The 21,561-nt window shown below is 37.0% G+C and overlaps 2 protein-coding genes across 6 annotated transcripts; one reads left to right on the top strand and one right to left on the bottom strand.

Annotated features, from left to right (window-relative positions):
• The first annotated feature begins 832 nt into the window (after positions 1-832).
• LOC105009293 lies at positions 833-9,913 on the top strand. 5 transcript variants are annotated; one of them, XM_034293667.1, is made up of 19 exons: positions 833-1,042; positions 1,849-1,935; positions 2,291-2,398; positions 2,693-2,785; positions 2,924-3,134; positions 3,447-3,616; positions 3,712-3,810; positions 4,804-5,036; positions 5,128-5,306; positions 5,394-5,487; positions 5,622-5,966; positions 6,180-6,225; positions 6,374-6,465; positions 6,573-6,690; positions 6,965-7,081; positions 7,555-7,746; positions 7,966-8,118; positions 8,610-8,812; positions 8,986-9,913. In XM_034293667.1, the coding sequence occupies exons 5-18, from the start codon at positions 2,932-2,934 to the stop codon at positions 8,810-8,812; spliced, it is 2,244 nt and encodes a 747-aa protein (XP_034149558.1). In that variant the 5' UTR covers positions 833-1,042; positions 1,849-1,935; positions 2,291-2,398; positions 2,693-2,785; positions 2,924-2,931; the 3' UTR covers positions 8,986-9,913. The 5 variants fall into 5 exon arrangements, with proteins under 5 accessions (XP_034149558.1, XP_034149557.1, XP_034149556.1 ...); XM_034293666.1 differs by having other exon boundaries at positions 6,180-6,297; positions 8,616-8,812; XM_034293665.1 differs by having other exon boundaries at positions 6,180-6,297.
• A 2,932-nt stretch (positions 9,914-12,845) lies between these two features.
• On the bottom strand, positions 12,846-20,782 carry LOC106023726 (ribosome-binding protein 1-like). Its single transcript, XM_034293676.1, has 9 exons — positions 20,684-20,782; positions 19,680-19,826; positions 18,452-18,617; positions 16,926-17,372; positions 15,948-16,001; positions 14,559-14,603; positions 13,856-13,923; positions 13,560-13,603; positions 12,846-13,258 (listed from the first exon to the last, which is right to left on the bottom strand). Exons 1-9 carry the CDS (start codon positions 20,780-20,782, stop codon positions 13,195-13,197), a joined length of 1,134 nt encoding a protein of 377 aa, XP_034149567.1. The 3' UTR covers positions 12,846-13,194.
• Positions 20,783-21,561: the final 779 nt, after the last annotated feature.

Below are 21,561 nucleotides of genomic sequence, written 5' to 3'. Positions count from 1 at the left end.
TGGAGGGAGTTAGGGTAGAGGTGTTGCTGGCCGTTGGCGAACAGGTAGGTGCTGAACATATTCATTCGGCGTCTAGAATGAACAAAGCAGTTGTTGTGTTTATGAAGAAAGCAGCCTTGGTAGGTACCTTGATTGCTAGTGGGCTTTTTGTTATAAATGAATTGTTGTTTCTACACCTTCGACTAGGGTTGTTGTGGCGAATTTGCCGCCGTTCATTACGGATGAGCAGATCCAAAAGGAGCTAGCGGTTTTCGCGTCCTGTCGGCCAACCCAGTCTCACGGCATTTCGTTAATAGGGACACGAAAGTTAATCTACTGATTCGTCTTTGTGGACACGAAATTCCCTTTTGTTTCGTGTCACTCAGAACGTCCTTCAATGTAATGTATTTCAATGGGAGGGTTTTATCGTGTCACTCAGAACGGCCTTCAATCTAATGTATTTTAATGGGACGTTTTTTTTTTCGCGGCTGCACCTCGTTTGAGAGCATAGTATTGTTTTTTCTCCATTGTTATTCATTTTGCAAACTTTAAGGGCTACATTAATCTAACATTTATTAAGGAGATTTTAATCCTTGTTTTATTGCTTTATAATATGTTGGCTACTCAACATTGTTAACCATCGTCAGTGCTTCCTAACAGTCAAAATATATATTAATCCTGAATGCGACTGCAGAGTTGAGTTACGGCTATCGCTTGTTTCTTTATAGAAATAACGTTACCGGTTTTCCATCGTTTTAATGTGTCAAATCTTAGAGTAACTATATTTCCCATGAGCCTTATCGACCGTTACTATGGTGAAGACTACAGATAAACCTGAGGACCCCCCCGCCGATTCTCTTTTAATGATCTCCTCATCTTTTTTCAACACAAACGCAAAATTGTGCTTGATAATTTAACAATACTATGTTATGGCCATCAGTTTTATTTGTTTCCAGCATTACCCATGATCATCAGCTTCCGTTGCTATGGAGACGGAGCCCGCCCGCTTTGCAATTGGGTGATTTCTTCGGTGATTTCTCATTGCGCTCAAACCACTTTCCAGGTAAGTTTCGAGGCTCGTAGAGTCATATTAATTAACGATCACGTTTTGCTTAAATGCTATAAAAATTGTTATCTTTCTTTGCCATTATAGATTCACATTGTTTACACGTTAGGGCAACGATTTAAAGCCCGTCCAAGATTTCCACATTATCAGAAAAGAAACCTGTGAAATTAGTCTTGCTTAATAGCTAGCCAATTTTAGCATAAGCTAACAACTCCAGTAATCTAAGTTAGATGATGTCATTTTATTTCGATCATCGTGGTTCACGCACAACGTCACTGTAATGTGTCAGTAATAACAATGTTATAACTTGATTCTAACGTTATACAGCACATAACACTGGCTTTAAATCTGGGATGAAGAATCCCAGACACATTGGCTTAAAAAAAATAAATACAGGAAATAGGAACAACGTGAATATGTATCTATTTATCTTAGGTATTTATAATAAAATGGGAATCACTCTTTATTAGGGTACACTTCTTAAATTCTTATATCAACATGACACTACATAATAAACATTTTCTGTTCTCCCTGCAGATCCTGTCAAAACAAAATCACCTGTCCTATATATAAGATTTTTAAAAACCAACGGCACTTTTAAGAGCCAACCTCTATCTCTTTATTTTCTATATCTTCCTCTCTGTTCTCTATCTATATTTCTGTCCATCTATTCAATCTTTATCTATTGCTTTTTCTTTTCTCCCTGTCTGTCTTTGTCTACTTGTCTGTCTACCCATATTTGTCTGTCTGTCTGTGTGTCTGTCTGTCTGTCTGTCTCTGACTGCATTGCAATGGCCACCAAGTATAAACTTGATTCAAAGAACCACTACCAAGAGGGGAGACGCATGGCTCTGGAGCTGAAATATGCACACATTTTAGCTGAAGCCAAGGTTAGAGTTTTTGTACACCTCAATCATTTTATACTTGAACATAACAAATTAAAGTAAAATGTGATTAGGAATGTGTAAGAATGATGAGTGCAAAAGATTTAATACAGGTCTATTGCATGATGCATCCTACCATGCTCTGTGACATGTGTTAAAAAGGGAATATAATAATTATAATAATAGTAGTATATGCAGTTCACTCTTTCTGAGCTACAGATACTTGTATAATCTATTCCAAGGCTCATTTAAGCTGTCCAACACCTTACTAACACACTATTTTGTGTTTTCCTTTCACTAGTTACCTGCCTTTTCGTTACAGTACTTTTTACTTACAAGAAATATTCACTCCAATACACAGAGAGCATCTGATGAGAGAAAACGTTTACGAGACCCTCCACACACCTCTCTGTAGGACGTGGTAAGCCGAGGGGAAGGCGAGGAGGCCGACGCCATGCCTCCGCTACAGGTTATATCTGAATTATTTGACATTTGTAGGAATTTACTATGACAATGTTGGACCAACTCAAATTAGAATAATGTAATTGCTTATTGAGAGTTAAAAAAAATTAAATATCTAAAAAGACATTAAAAAGTAGATAAACCTTTCAGTGACACTATTGTAGAAGACACTACCAAGTACTTAACAAAAATATTTCTAATTTCATAAATTGTTCAGTTTATACTGTAGGTTGAAAAGAAGAACATTAATGGAGTGTGACTGGCCTAACTTGTTCTTATTTTTCTATGTGTTGTTTTACAGCCACATATCCCACGTTTGAGTGCTCCCTGTCATCCAGTGTTGAGGTTCTTTTTACTGCAACCTCGACAAAACTAAATCCTCAAGAGGAATTTGGTAATTCACAGTGATGAATTTATGCATGTACAATACATAAACAAAAGTGTTATTCTAATACTGATCAGTTGACATTTAATTGTTCCTTATCTACAGTAAATTATCCCTTACCGCTTTATTTTTGTATTTTCTTTACAGAAAGAAATATGGAGAGGCTCTCTGATATTTTGGCGTCATGTCCTTCTGCTGCTCAGCCTCAAAGTAGCTCTGCATCATCATGGTCTTTTCGGCAGCAGAAAGCCTCGGAGCGCTGGAAAGAAGCAAGACCATACCACCTAAAATGCCTTATTTCAAAAGAGGCTGTTGGTCATCCCCTGTGTTGCCTTTGCAACGAGCCTGCTGTTATAAGGTTAGTTTTCATTAATACCAAACTTCAATTACCCAGGGTAGGTTTGCTGAGTCTCTGCTTTATAGGCTAAGATACATGTTTTTGGGATAGGAGAAGACTTAGATACCCAGATGAAAAACACATTAATGAGAAAAGTAAATCTAGGACCTTCTTGCTGTGAGGTGGTGACAGTGCAAAACACTATGCAATCCTATACAATAAAATCAAACCTAGTAAAAGTGAAATAGCGTAAATAGAGTGTACAGTACTTTATATGAGTTATTCACCTGAAATAATGTATTATATTATAATATTGTTTTCTTTTCACCCTAGGTGCAGAGAGTGTCTTCCTGAGGAGTGGTTCTGTGGGGACTGTGATGTATTGCATCACAAAAAACAGCCACTCCACAACAGGGAATGCGTGATTCATGGTTTTTTTGAATCCATTCCTCCAACCACATGCATCATCAAAGGGGAAGATGGATACTGCACACATGAGCAAGGTACGTTCTCATGAAAGCTTTCATTTTGCTGTTCGATGTGTGTCTGCAGACAGTTACAAATAATCTAAATGATTGGTTTTCCTTCTTTTTGCCAGCTTGCATTTTGCCAACTGTGAAGGTGGCAGACTGCTCCTGTGGTGGCACAAACTTCACTGTGTTACCAGGCAAACCAGTGATTTTAATTACCATCAATGGTATATATATATATTTTCTTTTTTTCTTTTTTTTTGTAGATTAGATGTTTTTCACACTAGTGTGCTGTGGCATTGTGCTTACAATTGCAGAAGTGTCAAAACATATGGAATAGCACATGATATTGTTATGGACTGAAACAAAGACAGATATTTTTTTTTGTCCTCCACAAAGAAAAGAATTATTAGCATCTTTTCCAGCATGATGTCCAATCAACACAGCAGTGTGGAATTTAGTGAATTAGAAAATATGTATATATTATAAAATATTATTATATAATGTGGGATTATAGGAACTTGTGCAATGTCTCTCAATCATTAAAACTGTGCATAATGAACTAATGGCACATTTCCACTGCATGAAACTGCTCGGTACGGTACGGTTCGGTTCGGCTCGCTTTGCTTTTCCACTGCGTGGTACGACTTGATTCGGTACGGCTCGGTTCGCTTTAGCTCGGTTGCTTTTCCATTGCAGTTAGTACCGCTTCAGAGTGGGCGCCGCCTCTGCCGTGACATCATCGGAAACGCAAAACATTTCAAATGCACAACACAGAAGACTATCGAGGGGATTATGTTCTTGATTCTCCGCATGTGGAGGTTTTTAACTGCAAGACGGAGAAATGTGTTTCAAATGAGGCGGATGGCTGCAAAACAATACTGCTAAATCAAGTAAGTAGTTTAAAACAGCTGCTACAGCGGTGGCTGTTACTGGCTATTTAAATCTAGCCGGTTGGTGTCTCGTGTCAGTGACGATTCTGTCTGACCAACCAGTGATCTGCAGTGTGTTCACGTCACGTTTTAGTAACGGTACGGTACGCTTGGAACCTCAACAGACCAGGTACCATTTAAACTGAGCCGTACCGTACCGTTCCATGCAGTGGAAATGCGCCACAAGAGAGCCGTACCGTACTATGCAGTAGAAAATTGCTTTAAGTGTTGTAAAATTAAGTATGTGGTAAATGTGTATTATATTTGTAATAATTTTTTTGTTCCAAGGGCGTTTTGACTTGCATCAGCCACTGTATGAATGTCAAACATGCCAGCAGCAATGGACCCCTGACTTTAAAGACCTCCTAAGAAGTGGATATTGGCCAGCCTCCGTCACCAATTCTACACTTTATACACTTGACCTCTTGAGCTCGCTTCAGGAACTCAAGATCATATCTCCGGGATTCTCCAGACAAGCCTTTGCAAAGCTGCTGGAGCATCGCACTAAGTGTGGAGGAAGAGTAAGTGTAAATGTTATTATCATTTTATAAATTAAAAAAATCCATAAGCAGACAATATCACAAATACTATTTCATTCTATATATTTTCCAGTCTGGACCTATCAACGGCGATGCATTGCAGCGCAGCTTCTTAGAGCTTTCATATGCATCATTTGAGGAAGACCAGCTCTGCTGTAGTGCTCCTTTCACCTGCCCAGCCTGCACACCAGAAATGCTGGCTGTTTCAGCAGATGGAAATAGAAAGCTATATCGCTTTCGCCGAAACAGAAAGTAATATTTCTTTCAGTCTTTTTATTGATTTATTTTCTTACTTCATATATTTCATTAATGGATTTTCTGATTTTCTCTCTTCCTCAGCTCTGATGATCCTGGCTTTTTTGAGGGGCTCTTTGTGGCTGAAGACAGTGTGGTGTCTAGATTTGTCGACACCATACAGAAAGCAGTGAAAAATGCAAGTTGACAAAATAGTTGTTAGAATAATAATTGTAACCCCCACATCAATTACTTCTGCCTAACAATTACAAAATCAAATTGAGAGAATAAATGCCATATATTGAATGACACCATTGCTTTTATTTGATATAGACACAGGGAAGAGGCACATGTGGGGACTCCCAATGGACAGCAGCGAGGGAAACGTCAAGGAGGGCTTCAAAATTGGATGAAGAGGGGATGGAGGTTGCTGTGTGTCGCCATGGGTTCCTTTTGAAAGCCCTCAATATGTACAGGGGGGAGATATTTGCCTACCCTCTGTACCTTCAAAAGGAGCTCATGCCAGCCAAGGCACAATTCTTCGCAATGGACGTGGCATGCAAATACTGGCCATACCTGGAGAAAGTTGCTAGTGTCCTTCCTGCTCTTCAGGAGCTAACCACTATGAAACCCTTTCTCAGTATAATGCATGCTCGAGCCCATGCTACTAAGTGTGAGGTGTGTATAATATTTTGGCATCATATGTACATTTGTAATATTTACAAGCACATTAATAATATGAAATTGAAGTTAAGCTACACTATATTATCTTGTCTTTTTGCATAACCATTTCTTGCATGGATTGTAATGCCCTTTGATGCAGATTGTGTTTTGTGATATTGGGCTATATAAATTAAATGTAATTCAATGTTTTCCACCCTTTACTAACAGATTAATGGGAGTGGCAGGAACCAAGGAGGAGCAGGGACAACCGCTGGTGAGGAGGTGGAGCAAGTTAACAGTTACCTTTCACGTTGTGCCCTGACGACCAAATATATGTCCAAAGCAGGTGATCAGAGTTTGCAATATTTGTGTATACTTTTATGTAGATTGATCATCATAACCTCATTATTTGCTTTAAACAGCACGGGTGGACATGCTTACCTTGCATGCAATGGGGTGGAACGAGAAAAAAAATCTCTCTTTACATCAGGCACTTTCCACACGATATGTGAAGGTAAGTCTCTTATTAATTGTGTTGTGTGTACTTTTGTTGGGTTTACTTGGCCTGTTGTCAATCATACAAAGTTTTAATCCTGATTATTGTATAACACTGTTCATCAGACTTGTCAGAGACTCCATGATGAGACTGCAAGGCTAGCTGACCTAAAAACAGAGCTAGATTGCACAGATGAAGTGGTGTCACAGTGGCTATCTGATGTAAAGGAATGGGCAGCTGGTGGTAAGCATGACCAGATAAAAGAAACAACAATCATCCCTTTCTACTATCTACATTGTATGTTTGATATTAAAGAGCAGCAAAAAATATTAGGCGGATCATCATCTAATGTGATGCCACATTTATGTCAGGTTTATTCGTATATTCCAGTTCCTTGTAGGAAGTGCATATTCCAAGTTTAAATAAGTTGGATTAAAAGGTTTTACATAGAATTCAAACAGAAAAACGGTTCTGTGTTGTTTTAACAGGGAATTTGCTTTCACTATTTCTTCTACAGAGACACCTGATACATCTAGTGCCAGTCAAGGCACAACACACAGAGGAATTCAGCAATCAATTGAGGGACTCTACCTTAGTGTGAGGCACCGGAAGCGAACCCTCTACCGTCAGAATGGTACAACTATATAATATAATAGGTTGATAAATTCAAGCTACTGTATGCATCCTATACCACCAACATGGAATTGGCAAAAAATGTAGTAGCACAGTTCAGTTCAATCATTGAAATGTGTTCTTTAAATGACCAGTCTGTAGGATTTAGTGGTATCTATCAGTGAGATTTGACGATTGCAACCAGCTTGTGTGAGGTACTATCTAAACCCAGTGTTTGTTTGTCCATTGTGGGCTTCCGTAGAAACATAGAGGTGCAACATAGCGGCCACCGTGGAAGGGGAACGTATTTAGATAAAAAACTGCCCATTCTAAAGTAATAATGCACAATTATTATTTTCAGGTAATCATGAAAAGTGTGTGTGTGTTAGTTATTCCTGCAAATAGATTCCTCCCAAAATGTTACACACTGGACCTTTGTTTCTTGTTGAAGAGTTCTGTCAAAAACCTCTGCTCCTGTACTTCATGTCTTTCTAGACAGCAGCAAGTTTCGCCATCGCCTTCGAAGGAAGCTTGCAGAAGACAAAAAACTCCTTCTTCAGGAGATACAGAAATACAATAATCTTGTACTAGAATCGGCAACAACCATTGACGTAGCTTTGGTGGAGCATTCCCTAACTGGAGAGAGTACTGTGTCTCAAATATGGCCGTGGGAGGTTCATGGCAATGGTATGTCTGTTTGTAGATGCTTCACAGGAATTTATTTTCAGTTCTGCTTTATAGAGTATACTGAACTAATGCATGCATGTTACATATTGAGTGTTGTAATATTAATTTAGTTTAATGGTGTATTTTCAGTTTTCTTATGTATCAATTTGATAAAGTAAATGTTTGTAGTAATTATGCAAGATTGTCTCATGTATACATATAACTGTTATTGATTCTTAGCAAACATTTCAATCAAGAAACGACTGCACGACCAAGTGATGTTAACAAGGCGACTGCATGAGGAAACAAGAGTTTTGGTTTTGGAGATGGCACAACACTGCACATGGTTGCAGAGCCTGTCAATGGTTCTCAAGAACAAGTTGGCTGAGGAGGGTAAGTTTAATTAAAACCCTGTCCATCTAATGTGTAAAAACACACACACAAAAAACACATCAGTCACAGAACTTGAATGGAGTAGAACGGTTATTGCTCTCTTTCCCGAGGTCCTTTAGCATGTACATAAAATAGGGATTAAAGTTGTTACTGTAGCTATGGTAACAAGTCAGGCTATAAAGATACACATTTGCTTGAAAGATGTGCAGATTTGTTGTACTATGGCTGTTACTTAAAAGTGTAAATGAACAAAATAATTTTAACATTGGAATTTGTGTCCTGATGTGTTACATGGGGTTAGCATAACATCAAGATGAATCTTATTATTATCATCTCCTCCAGTCAACATAGAAAACCTTGCAACCAATGAAAACCAATCATCCTGCTATGTATATTTGAGAGGTGATATCTTTTTACTCCATTTAAGTTCTTTGGCCTTATGAAAATCTTAATATAGTTAGTCTTTAATGTAATCTCGTTTGTATTTTGAGACGTAGACCTGGGAGATGAGGGACTTTGCTGTCTCTTACGAAGAAGACTTTCAGAGGTGTCAGAAAGGTTCCAAGTGGTCCTCCAACAGTACAAGACTGCCTTAGGTCCTGAGGCCTCTGTCCTTCTACATGTTGAAGAGGAAAATCTAAGTGGCCTCAGTAGTCCAGACACCAGTGAGGATGAAGAGGAAAACACAATTTAGGTAATATATTTATTATTATGTATGTTTGTTTGTTTTTGTAATAACCACCTGTTACTGTTATTCTTAATAATTTATGTGTATATTATTAATGCTTTACACACCTTACTTATTCTAAAACAGCTAAAATTTACCCTCTTATCCTAATTCTTGCTTTTTTTTCTGTATTTCCCCAGATGAAAGCTGCACGAAGGACTATGTTGAAGAAAATGGACTTGCCCTATATCTGTGTATTATTAGTATGCTGATTAACCACATCAAAATCTTTTTGAAAATTTGAATTGTGTCTTTAGATTTTCCAAGCAATTTAGTAAGCCCATTGCACAGTTCATTGCAAATGAAAAACCTCTCAGTGTAGGTGCACCAATCTTAGCCAAAAAATTTCAACTTTGCATGTATGATATTACCAGATGTAATTACTGGGCTCATATGATATTTGGGAAGTGTATACTCTTCTAAAAAAGAGACTCCCCTTGACTGTGGTGACCCTGTGACCTTTCCTTTTGCACCAACGTTAGGCCAAACTTTTGACTTTCATACAACAAATGTTATAAACCGATTTCTGTAATTTGCTGATCAATGATTCATGCTGACCTTATGACATTCCCTGTAGCACAATCATTAGACCAGAATGTAAAATTGAATATTGTCTAATTGGGCAGATTGCCATGAAATCTTGTAAGCACATGATTTTGGTGACCTCATGACAATTTATCTATCATCACATTCAGGCCTTAATGTAAGAACTCATTCTTGATTTCATTTCTCAATATTCACTTATTCTGTGGTGCAGCAACAGTGCCTGTGTCAGTCTACGACATTTTGTTTTACCCCAAAGGAGGCTGCCTATGGATCACTTGATTGAGTCTATTATATAACTTGTGTAACTTTATATTACTGCAAAGATGCATAATTTTTTTTACATTTTTTTTTATTATACTTTATACTGTATATTATACAGTTGACAGATGACTTAATTCTTTGTTCTGCTGGAGCTTTTCAAGTGAACTTAACCTCACAGTCCAATGTTTTAAAATAGAACCTTATGGCTTGTTTGACAAATATGTATTTGGTATTTTCACTGATATTGTTGTGAAAGACAAGAAATAAAGTATTTCCAAAGATGAATATTTTATGTTTTTACTTTTCCATACTTTGTTATTGAAAAACAATATTTTATATTTTTATAGTTGATAAAAAAACATCACACTGTGGAATCTTGTTTACAGATAAACTGTTTAACAGATGAATCTCTGTTTAACGTCAAACTGCATTATTTAATAACTTTAATGCATATCTTTTTACTTATTTTCAAATAATCAACCTTGCTTGTAATTAAACAAGATCTATCATAATAAGTAATGTGTATCTAAGTTGTATATGTTACAGTTTGTCTCGATTGCTGAAACACTATAACTATGGATTTGAACTAAAATTTCAAAACCACTACACCGTTTATCAAAAAGCACACCCTTTTCCCCAAACTATACACACCACTCCCCAGTTTTGACACGAGTCAGATTTGTTAAACTTACACTGCAAACTTTACACACATCCATTTATCATTACCTACACAATATTGTAATTTAGAAATCACTACACAAAGAGTCAAAACTGATCACACAGCAATCAGAACCTTCAACAGATTGATGAAATTGATATGATTAGGGGGGGGGGCAAATTGACAAGCAGTCTCAGATGAGATTTGTGCCAGCGTCATCCCTCTGTTCCCACAGCCATATGTTCCCTCTGCCCTGTTCTCTCAATATTTTTCTAATTTCAAATATTTTTCTCAAAATAAAACTAAGCCAACCCTGCTGAAAATTCCAGCTAAAACCAGCATAAGCTGGTTTATCAGACTGGTTTTAGAGTTTTTTTTTTAGATGGTCAGGCTGGGAGACCAGCTAAAACCAGCTACTTCAAGCTAAAACCAGCTAAGACCAGCCAACCAGCTTAGGCTGGTTTTAGATGGATTTTTCAGCAGGGAAGTCATTTTAATACCGCATTTAACACTCCCCAGTCCCCCAAACAGTTAAGCAGAAAGTGCCAAGTCACCAAAAGGTCAAGGGAAATCTGTCAGGAACTCTATGATCCCATATTTCTAGGACATTTTCAAAATTGAGTATAGTGTTTATACATTTCCCTATAATTTCAACAGCTAGTCTACACTACTACAGCTCTACACTACAGCTATTCTACACTACTACAGCTAGTTAGGGTTAGGGTAACCCTAACCCTCTGTGGGAACAAAGACCTGTGGGAACATAGGCACGCTCCTCCCTGTAGAGATGTGCCATTCAACTTGTTACTAAGCTTAAAAATCAGTGTCCATACTTGAAGGTCTTCCAGTTTCCAGAGTAGGGTTAGTTTTAAGGTTATAAAAATTTAGCTTTACTATATCAACAATCTCCTACAGTTGAAACATACATTATACTATATTTAAATGGTAAAGATTAAATTGATCGCAAGGCTATCAGGTCATTGAGTATATTTGACTGTTATTGTAGTTGTAGAACAACCATCAGGGTCATCTCCAATGTACACTATTTACAGTTTTTTTCCAACTGCTTGCACACATTTTCCTATTTCACCTTTTTTCAAAGCTTTCCAAAAACTGCACACACAAAATTGTGTGTAGTGTTTTAAAAAAAGTGTTTTATGCAATTGAAAACTGAGTCAAAGGCTGAGAAATAGTTTATTGTTTTGGAGATGTGGCGTGTAGTTTTGCACTTTGAATGAGAGGTGTTAAAAAATCGTGTGACATAAAAAAGATTTTGTGTGTAAGCAGTTGGAAAAAAAACAGTATAAACTACAATTCCCACAAGAGACGCACCATTGAAATTCTTACAAAGTGTATAAATCAATCACCATACTTGTAGTTCATAGCGAATAGGGTTATAAAAATGTGTCTTTACTATTCTATATTAAGAAAGATACATACAGCCGAAACATACTTTATGCTATATATTTATATATGATTGGGGGGGGTTTAAAATCTGTGGTTTTAGTTGGTAGGCTACAGTGAACATGATTTAGAGATTGTCGGCGGTAAATATACTACCTTTCAAAGAGCAACTTTCCAAAAAAAATTCACGTTTTATTTAACATTATTAATTAATAATTCATTTAATTATGGGCTGCAAATGTTTGATTTACCACCTGATGAATGTAATAAACTGCCACTTATAAATATGTCAGCATTAGGTGCAATAAGTATGCAAACAATATCCTAATATCCAAAATGTGTGATATAGGCTACTCTCCAGATCAAGACCTTCACAATAAATCTATATTTGTCTTTTAATTAGAGACAAAAAACTGTTCAATTCTACAAGCTAAAATAATTTATTTAATTTGGATGAATTACTCTGTTTATCAGATTCACCAATTGTTATAATTTGTTTGGCTCCTCCCCTAACAAATGCAACCTTACCCCAAATGTTTTTATAAAAATTGAGAGCACTGATTAAACTATATATGCTAACCTGAACAAAAAATAAAAAAAACACTTGTAAAGTTAAACAAATTCCACATATAAATATGCTCAATGTAGCCTGTTCCTTTTGTCTCAACCACTTCATCCTCATATTGTTTTGAATAAAATGTATGTATGGAAAAGTAAAAACTAAAATTATCATCTTTTGCAAGTGTTATTGTAGTGTGTTCATTAACAAAAATAGAAGTGAAAATACGCCAAATGCTTATTTATTGCTTAATTACTCAATAGAGGCTTAAAGAGTGATCAAAAAATTTATTGACAAGGTGCATAACAAATTGAAACAATATAGTCTTTGGCAGTTGGACCACATCAAGACATCCTCCTGACGACAACGGTGGAGGGACCTACTGTATGACACGATTGGCTCAAGAGGGTTGAGATGAAAATACATTTGGTTTAAGACATAAAACACCCAGTCAGCAGATGAGTTTGAAGTAAGAGTGAGAGAGACAATGTAAAATATATTATATAATATGCAAGTATAATGAAGGTCAGTCTTATTTGATGAACTTCACATTTAAGCTTCATGTCAAACAAGCCATAACGTTGTATTTCTTAACAGTGGACTGTGAGGTTAAGTTCACTTTCAAAGAACAGAAAACAGAACATGAAATCAAATTACATGTAAACTGTAATAAAATAACAGTGCAATTTATAATTAGGAAATATGAAAATCATGCTTTTGAATAACATCTGAAAAAGAAGATTGAGTTGGATTAAGTACATTTCTAGTACATTCCCTTTTGAGATTAAACTCCAGGTCAAATTCTTGGAGATGTTCCCCTTTTCAGTACTACAGAAAGATGAGATATGAGATCAAATGCAGCACAGAAACAATTTAATAAATAGGGTGAAACAAAAATGTTTAGAGTTCTAAACATACACTTTATTTATTTTCATTATTTTGGAGTGAATCCTTTGGCTGCCAGGAATGGGCCCACTGCTCTCCACTAAAAACAGAAGGCTTTTGTTTTCTGTTACTGGTTGGGGTTTCCAATAAACTTACAACATTACCGAACATGTCTTTTATAAATATAAGTTTTATTTTCATGCATTAATGGTGGTGGTCCTTCATAAATGGAAAATGAAACTCTTATACTTATAAAAGACATGTTCGGTAATGATGTGTGCTTTACACTTTTTTAAGCTAAAACAGAAGAAAACAATTTTTTTGCAAATAAAAATTATTTATTAAGTAAATAAATAATGAATGCATTAATTCATAAAGCAGAAGAACAGAATAATACATACCATACTGGACAGGGCTCCCAGTCAACCAGCATTTCTGCTTTGCCCTAATGTAAGAAAAGACAAAAAAATAAAATCCACTCTTAGCATAAGGCTGGTTATAGGCATTGAGTTTCACTGATTTTCAGTAGACACTCCTTCATAAACTGTCATTCAAAAAGACTGAACACATAAAAAGTATCTACCTAACAATTATGGTATGTATAATATGTATTTGCCAACACACAAGGAAGTTTCTAAATCCTATATTACACTCTGCATACTGCCTACACTCTGCAGGTCCTTTGTGACTGTCTAACCTTTCTCACTCTTTCTCTTAATACACTCTTGATGGGGAAAACCTCTAGGCGAGTGTGGTAGGAGCAATCTGAGAACATCAAAAACACATTTCAAATATTTCTTAGATAGTTAGATTAGAAACAAAATAAACAGAACTATGAAGTGACCAGACCTGCAAGGATGACAAGTGATGTTTATCACTAATCAAAATATATAATATGGAACCAAATTACTCTTGGTTCCAATGTGGTATGCTTGCTTGAATAACCATACTACTGCTAAGCCACAGCTCACAACTAAGAATACTCCACTGCTTCTACTACTACTTGGCAATGCTTTTTGGTCAAATTTGACTAATTAAGCATGTTGGATTTTATAGATTGTCAATTGTACTAATCTCAATAATACTAATCATTCCTATTCTATATCTATTATGAATAATCATGGTTATGTGTGCTACGCAAGACTTGCTGGACTGGTCACGACATTTACATATTGTTGCCCTGTTGTTGATTTGACTGCATGTATTGTAAATATTGTATTTATTTGTAAGTGGCTTTGGATAAAAGCGTTTGCTAAATAATTTATTAAATAAATAAAATTGTGACTACTAGTCTGTTGTAGTAGTAAAAAAAAAAAAAAGCAATTGAACTAAAGCAAATTAACAGGGGTTAAGTTGCAATGTTTAACAAAGTATTAATCATTGCATTTACATGCACTTACTCTTTTGTTGCCTTTTCCTTTCAGGCATATGCCTTGGTACCCCTGTGGAATATAAGATTACAGTCCAGTCATATCTCCACTCAGAAAAAAACAAAACACATTTACAATAATTAGACAAAATGCACTTTGTAATGTCTTTTCAATATAAATATCTGTCCCTGGTGTGTCTAGACACCCCTGAAATATGAGAAAAGACCATCCTCTCTTTCAGTTAATGTGTGTGCAAACACGCTGTTTAATTTGTCTGCACATTTTGTATCATGTGCGGGCTCATTAGAATAGTAATCATAGTAGGCTTTCAGAATACTCCATCAAAAATTACCTGTTTCAGACAGGGTTTGCATAAAGGACCAGTTTAAAGATAGGGTAGGTCAGAATTGTCTAAAAAACTTTTTTCCAAATTTGTTTAAACTGTCTTTATATAACAATACATCATTAAAATGCCAGTACTCTTAAATAGAGAGTATAAAAATTGAGTGACTCTAGTGTATTTAACCTTCAATAAACACAGCTCATTAATTCCATTCACTCCCACCTAAAACGGGTGCGCGGCTGTGCGCACATGGGCAGAGCCAGTAATAGCGGCGGTGTCATGGCAGCGGAGAGTGACAGTTGCGCAAGCCAATCACTTGTTTCGTCCCGGATGGGCCTAATGAGCCGTGTTTTTTGAAGATTAAATACACTATAGTCACTCCTTTTTTATACTCTCTTTTTCAAAGTACTTACATTTTAATTATGTATTGGTATATAAAGACAGTTCAAACCAATTTGAAAAAAAGTTCTTTAGACAATTCTTACCTACCCAACCTTTAAAATAAATAAGGACTTTTTTAAGGATCATGCAAAGCTACTCTAGTGGAGTATCAGAATAAAAATATAGAACTGGAAATTAGCATAATAGGTCCCCTTTAAATTCTATTTAAGTAATTAATTTACTTATAAGAGAATCTGATTGACTAATGAGCTATGGTAACAGTTATCAGAACCACTAATAATTACCCTAATAATAATAATTATTATAATTAATTACATGTATATAGTGCTTTTCTGGGTACTCAAAGTGCTTCACATATGGAAGGGGGAATCTCCTCACCCACCACCAATGTGCAGTACCCACTTGGATGATGCGACGGCAGCTATATTGCGCGAGAACGCTCACCACACACCAGCTTACTGGTGGAGAGGAGACAGTGATAAGGCCAATCAGTATATGGGGATGGTTAGGAGGCCATGATGGACAGAGGCCAATAGGCAAATCTGGCCAGGATGCCAGGGTTACACCCCTATTCTTTTTCAAAGGACACCTTGGGATTTTTAATGACCAAAGAGAGTCAGGACCTTGGTTTTACGTCTCATCCAAAGGACGGAAAAACATTATTTACATAATTGACGTTTTATTTTTGCGACTTGTGACTGTGTCCCTGGCTGACCCTGTGAAGACAGCTGTGGGTTTTGAGAAAGAAAATTACTCATATACCAAATAAATCTTTAACTGATTATTTGAAATACTTGAAGATCACAACGTTGCACAAGTGTGGCAGTACATGTATTAATAGGTGTAAAGTACATGCATTCTTATTGCGATTGAATTAAGGTTGCTCCATTAACTCCACGTGTTTCATTTTCTCACTTATGTCCATCCTGTTTGTGATAATCCTAATTTGTTTCAACAAGAGCTGATCCTGCGCTAACTTTTTCAGGGAACGCAAGGGGTGGGAGAATGGTTAAGTTAAGTGTCCATGGGACACTGACATTCCCATTATTATAATATATTATATCCCAATAATAAAATTTGGCCTAGTCATTTCAACATTTGATTAGTAGTACTTTTTCATTGGCATTACACCTGCCCCCCCCGGAAGAGCTGGAGGAAGTGTCTGGGGAGAGGGAAGTCTGGGCATCCCTGCTTAGACTGCTGCCCCCGCGACCCGGCCCCGGATAAGCAGAAGATGATGGTATGGTATGGTACTTTTTTAACTTTTAGATTTACAATAGACTCACAAAATTCCTTCCAACAGCCCTAGTACAGAATCAGATAGACCTATTATCTATCTAATTATGTAATGTCAGATCGACTGTTCTAGCAAATTATGCATTGAAAATGAGAACCCTGTGAGTTTTACTTTATCAAGCAGCAAAAAAGTTATAGCATGGTGTGTTTGAGTTCATTTCCCCTACTTGACTATTGGCATTGTGACTATTTCACATGCACACATTGCAATGTCGATGCTGAAAAGAGCCCTAACCTGCATCAAGCTCTATGGGGGAAAAAGACTGGAAGTCAAGTAAAGTTAAGGTAACCCATGGGTCAAACACTTTTGGCCTTTACAAATATAAACTGTAACTCTTTAAATTTGTTCTAATTACCTTGCCCCTCCGTGGGGCTCGCCTGCTCCACCTGCCCCTCCGTGGGGCTCGCCTGCTCCACCTGCCCCTCCGTGGGGCTCGCCTGCGCCACCTGCCCCTCCGTGGGGCTCGCCTGCTCCACCTGCCCCTCCGTGGGGCTCGCCTGCGCCACCTGCCCCTCCGTGGGGCTCGCCTGCGCCACCTGCCCCTCCGTGGGGCTCGCCTGCGCCACCTGCCCCTCCGTGGGGCTCGCCTGCGCCACCTGCCCCTCCGTGGGGCTCGCCTGCGCCACCTGCCCCTCCGTGGGGCTCGCCTGCGCCACCTGCCCCTCCGTGGGGCTCGCCTGCGCCACCTGCCCCTCCGTGGGGCTCGCCTGCTCCACCTGCCCCCCCGTGGGGCTCGCCTCGCAGGGTATGAGCTGCAGAGTAATCAGCTGATCCTCATTGCCATTGGAATCTTGGGTCCATCCTGTGCAAGTTAAACAAGTGTTGTGTTTTGCTTATTGAAAACAAAGAGGTTAACCATAAGCTTGATCTGTACCTGTTTTAACTGTTAGGTAATTGTGTTTGAATAATATATACCAGACTTTCCCCAACCAGATTAGAAGGCACTTTTGATTGCAGGATAACTATTGAGAGTCTACTGGATGTATTAGATATCTGTAATATATTTGATTGATTTTCTATGACGATAACCAATACAATATATCTTTAAGTCAGTAAAATAAAACCCAGAGTGCTCATAATATCTATTCAAAAAATGACAAGTATAATTGTTTACAGTCTGGGTCAAACGATTCAGTTAAGACTGGACTGGGTGCGCTAAAAAACTTTTGGCTTTATGCCTCAAAGTTAGTAGCAGTGTAAGTTTGCGGTGTATCCAGCAAACATTTGATGGTTTTCTTTTTCTTTGTGTTATTTACCTTAATGACCTACATTTTAGCACTGTCCTTGATATTGTTTTAATAGATTCATTATCATTTGATTCTTTGAACCAGTGACCAAAACAAGTCTTTGCAAATGTAATATGTTCAATTAGTATGTCCCTACAAAAATTGCTGTGGTCAGTGTGCCTAAACATTAAAAATATGGTTGTATGTGGGCTGAAAACAGAAATGAAATATGGCTCCTACAAAAAACATACCAAACATAATTCTAAAGTTGACAGTATATGCTTTAAAGCACTTAACTATGGGTGCCAAATCTCAGTGTAGACCAGTGTGCTGCATGCTATTAATACAAACAGGGCTCAATACACTTAGAATCTACATGTCTACAACTGCAGGAAAGTTGCAGGAAACTACTGTTTTAAAACAGTTCAATTCCCATAATCAATTGCCAGGTGTGAATAATTTATGTTTTTCTACCCATTTGCGTCTACATTAAATGTGTTAGTAGAGACGTCACATAGAGTAGACTATGATCATACAAGCATTCAGCAGCAGAAAAAAAAGAATGACTGAATTTAAGTTTAAGGGGTGAGACATTCCTTTAAGATTTAACACAAGTTATGAACTGTGACTTTAAGATACAGTGCATGCATCTCACCTTCACAAAGGTATTCATGCAATGAGCCTATCTTCTGTAGATAGTCCTGGGCAAATGTGGAAAGTGTGCAGCGTGGCATTACAATTTCACACTTAATTTTCTTTTTTTTGTCCTCCTTTCCTAGCAGGAGTACTGGCTTGTAGCCAATGGCATGGAGTTTCTCAAGCTGCAATGACAAAATTGTGTATTTGTTGTATAAAGTCATAGAAAAACAACATAAAAAATATCTAAGAATATTAATTAAAAAAATATAACATTATTAATGACAGCATCCAGGTTACTGCCATTCAAGATTTTTAACCTAATGGTGAGTTTAGATTTATGTGCAAACAGGAAAGGCTCATACATTAGAAGCAAAACCACTCTATATAGAAAAACAGCAAAAAGATGAATCTGACACCATGAGGGTACCCTTTATATAAATATTACTTTTTGTAACATTAGTAGCTCGGGTTTTGCACCTACATTGATAAGATTATGTAACCATTGTGCAACTGGACAATGACAATCTAAAGATTTATTAAAAATAAAGGCAGAACCTTAGTAATTACGTGACCAAATGGGTGAATGCTGCATATATTTACAGTTGACGCATTCACATTTTAAAGTGCGTTTGAGTAGTACAGTGTGAATGCAGTTCATGTGTTATTTCTCATCTACTCGATAAGAAAGTTTGATTATTAAATTGCCTCTGTAATTCTGTCATAATGCATGCCTGTATATGTTATGAGTTTCAATTATATTTACTGTGTGTTCAAATTTAGCTCTGGTATGTGATATTTTAATAATTTTTTTCAACAATACTATTGATCTTCCTTACTTAATGTGGACGAAACAAACTGTATTTTATTGTTTTTATCACTGTGAAGCAGCTTTGATACGATCTGTATTGTAAAAAGCGCTATGACTTGACTTGATGTATTACGGTGAAGATGTGATAACTTTATGGTTGTATTACCACCACTAAAATAAAAACTACAAATTACAATTACGGTACGTGTGCCTTCAAAGTTAATAGTTAAATTATACTTTTAAAGTGGTTCTGATAACACAAGTAGGACAAAGTATAATTTAAAAAAATAATAATTCAACTTTATCTATATTGGCAAAAAAGAATGCCTTTCTGACCTTGCGCTGCTGGCATGCTCACCTAATAACAAATGGTACCACTGAATGTACTTCCTAGATGATCTGGACAGTTTACTGTCATGTATGAAATTGTACGTACCATGACACTGGCTTCATCCTTGATGGATGCAGAGTTGTGGTTTTTCTTACGACCAACCACCCATTTCTCTCGCTTCTCATCAAACCTCTGAAGCTTCTTCTTAAGGCGCTGCTTCAGAGGTTGCTCTGCCTTACAATGGGAGCACACCTTTTGTTCACAATATAAAACCCCCTTACAAAAAGGGCAGATCTTTTTTACAGACCCCAATGGCATTTTAACAAAATGATACAGTAAAATACAGACTCACAGACAGACAGACAAATATGGGTAGACAGACAAGTAGACAAAGACAGACAGGGAGAAAAGAAAAAGCAATAGATAAAGATTGAATAGATGGACAGAAATATAGATAGAGAACAGAGAGGAAGATATAGAAAATAAAGGGATAGAGGTTGGCTCTTAAAAGTGCCGTTGGTTTTTAAAAATCTTATATATAGGACAGGTGATTTTGTTTTGACAGGATCTGCAGGGAGAACAGAAAATGTTTATTATGTAGTGTCATGTTGATATAAGAATTTAAGAAGTGTACCCTAATAAAGAGTGATTCCCATTTTATTATAAATACCTAAGATAAATAGATACATATTCACGTTGTTCCTATTTCCTGTATTTATTTTTTTTAAGCCAATGTGTCTGGGATTCGTCATCCCAGATTTAAAGCCAGCGTTATGTGCTGTATAACGTTAGAATCAAGTTATAACATTGTTATTACTGACACATTACAGTGACGTTGTGCGTGAACCACGATGATCGAAATAAAATGACATCATCTTATCTTAGATAACTGGAGTTGTTAGCTTATGCTAAAATTGGCTAGCTATTAAGCAAGACTAATTTCACAGGTTTCTTTTCTGATAATGTGGAAATCTTGGACGGGCTTTAAATCGTTGCCCTAACGTGTAAACAATGTGAATCTATAATGGCAAAGAAAGACAACAATTTTTATAGCATTTAAGCAAAACGTGATCGTTAATTAATATGACTCTACGAGCCTCGAAACTTACCTGGAAAGTGGTTTGAGCGCAATGAGAAATCACCGAAGAAATCACCCAATTGCAAAGCGGGCGGGCTCCGTCTCCATAGCAACGGAAGCTGATGATCATGGGTATACCTAATAAAACTGATGGCCATAACATAGTATTGTTAAATTATCAAGCACAATTTTGCGTTTGTGTTGAAAAAAGATGAGGAGATCATTAAAAGAGAATCGGCGGGGGGTCCTCAGGTTTATCTGTAGTCTTCACCATAGTAACGGTCGATAAGGCTCATGGGAAATATAGTTACTCTAAGATTTGACACATTAAAACGATGGAAAACCAGTAACGTTATTTCTATAAAGAAACAAGCGATAGCCGTAACTCAACTCTGCAGTCGCATTCAGGATTAATATATATTTTGACTGTTAGGAAGCACTGACGATGGTTAACAATGTTGAGTAGCCAACATATTATAAAGCAATAAAACAAGGATTAAAATCTCCTTAATAAATGTTAGATTAATGTAGCCCTTAAAGTTTGCAAAATGAATAACAATGGAGAAAAAACAATACTATGCTCTCAAACGAGGTGCAGCCGCGTTTGAGAAAAAAAACCGTCCCATTAAAATACATTAGATTGAAGGCCGTTCTGAGTGACACGATAAAACCCTCCCATTGAAATACATTACATTGAAGGACGTTCTGAGTGACACGAAACAAAAGGGAATTTCGTGTCCATAAAGACGAATCAGTAGATTAACTTTCGTGTCCCTATTAACGAAATGCCGTGAGACTGGGTTGTGTCGGCGGGGTTTTGGGCAGAATCAGTGAAGCATGTTGTCTTGTTTCGTAGGCAGGTGTTTATGTTTCTTGATAATGCGGATCATCAGCTCAATGTCTCTTTTA

The sequence above is a fragment of the Esox lucius genome, chromosome 8 (genome assembly GCF_011004845.1).
Source record: "Esox lucius isolate fEsoLuc1 chromosome 8, fEsoLuc1.pri, whole genome shotgun sequence".
Lineage (NCBI taxonomy): Eukaryota > Metazoa > Chordata > Actinopteri > Esociformes > Esocidae > Esox > Esox lucius.
The sequence above is the reverse complement of the archived record's forward strand: the minus strand, read 5'-3'. Positions and strand labels throughout refer to the sequence as shown.

Excerpts from the sequence above, each read along its gene's own strand:
- LOC106023726 (XM_034293676.1), bottom strand. The coding sequence starts at position 20,782 with ATGATCATCAGCTTCCGTTGCTATGGAGACGGAGCCCGCCCGCTTTGC. Across the intron at positions 16,002-16,925 it reads GAGCCCCACGGAGGGGCAAG|CTGTCTTCACAGGGTCAGCC; the intron begins GTAATTAGAACA and ends CAAAACCCACAG. Across the intron at positions 13,259-13,559 it reads TGGGAGCCCTGTCCAGTATG|TGGAGAGCAGTGGGCCCATT; the intron begins GTATGTATTATT and ends TTCTGTTTTTAG.
- LOC105009293 (XM_034293665.1), top strand. The coding sequence starts at position 2,932 with ATGGAGAGGCTCTCTGATATTTTGGCGTCATGTCCTTCTGCTGCTCAG. Across the intron at positions 5,307-5,393 it reads CGCTTTCGCCGAAACAGAAA|CTCTGATGATCCTGGCTTTT; the intron begins GTAATATTTCTT and ends TCTCTTCCTCAG. Across the intron at positions 6,691-6,964 it reads AAAGGAATGGGCAGCTGGTG|AGACACCTGATACATCTAGT; the intron begins GTAAGCATGACC and ends TTTCTTCTACAG.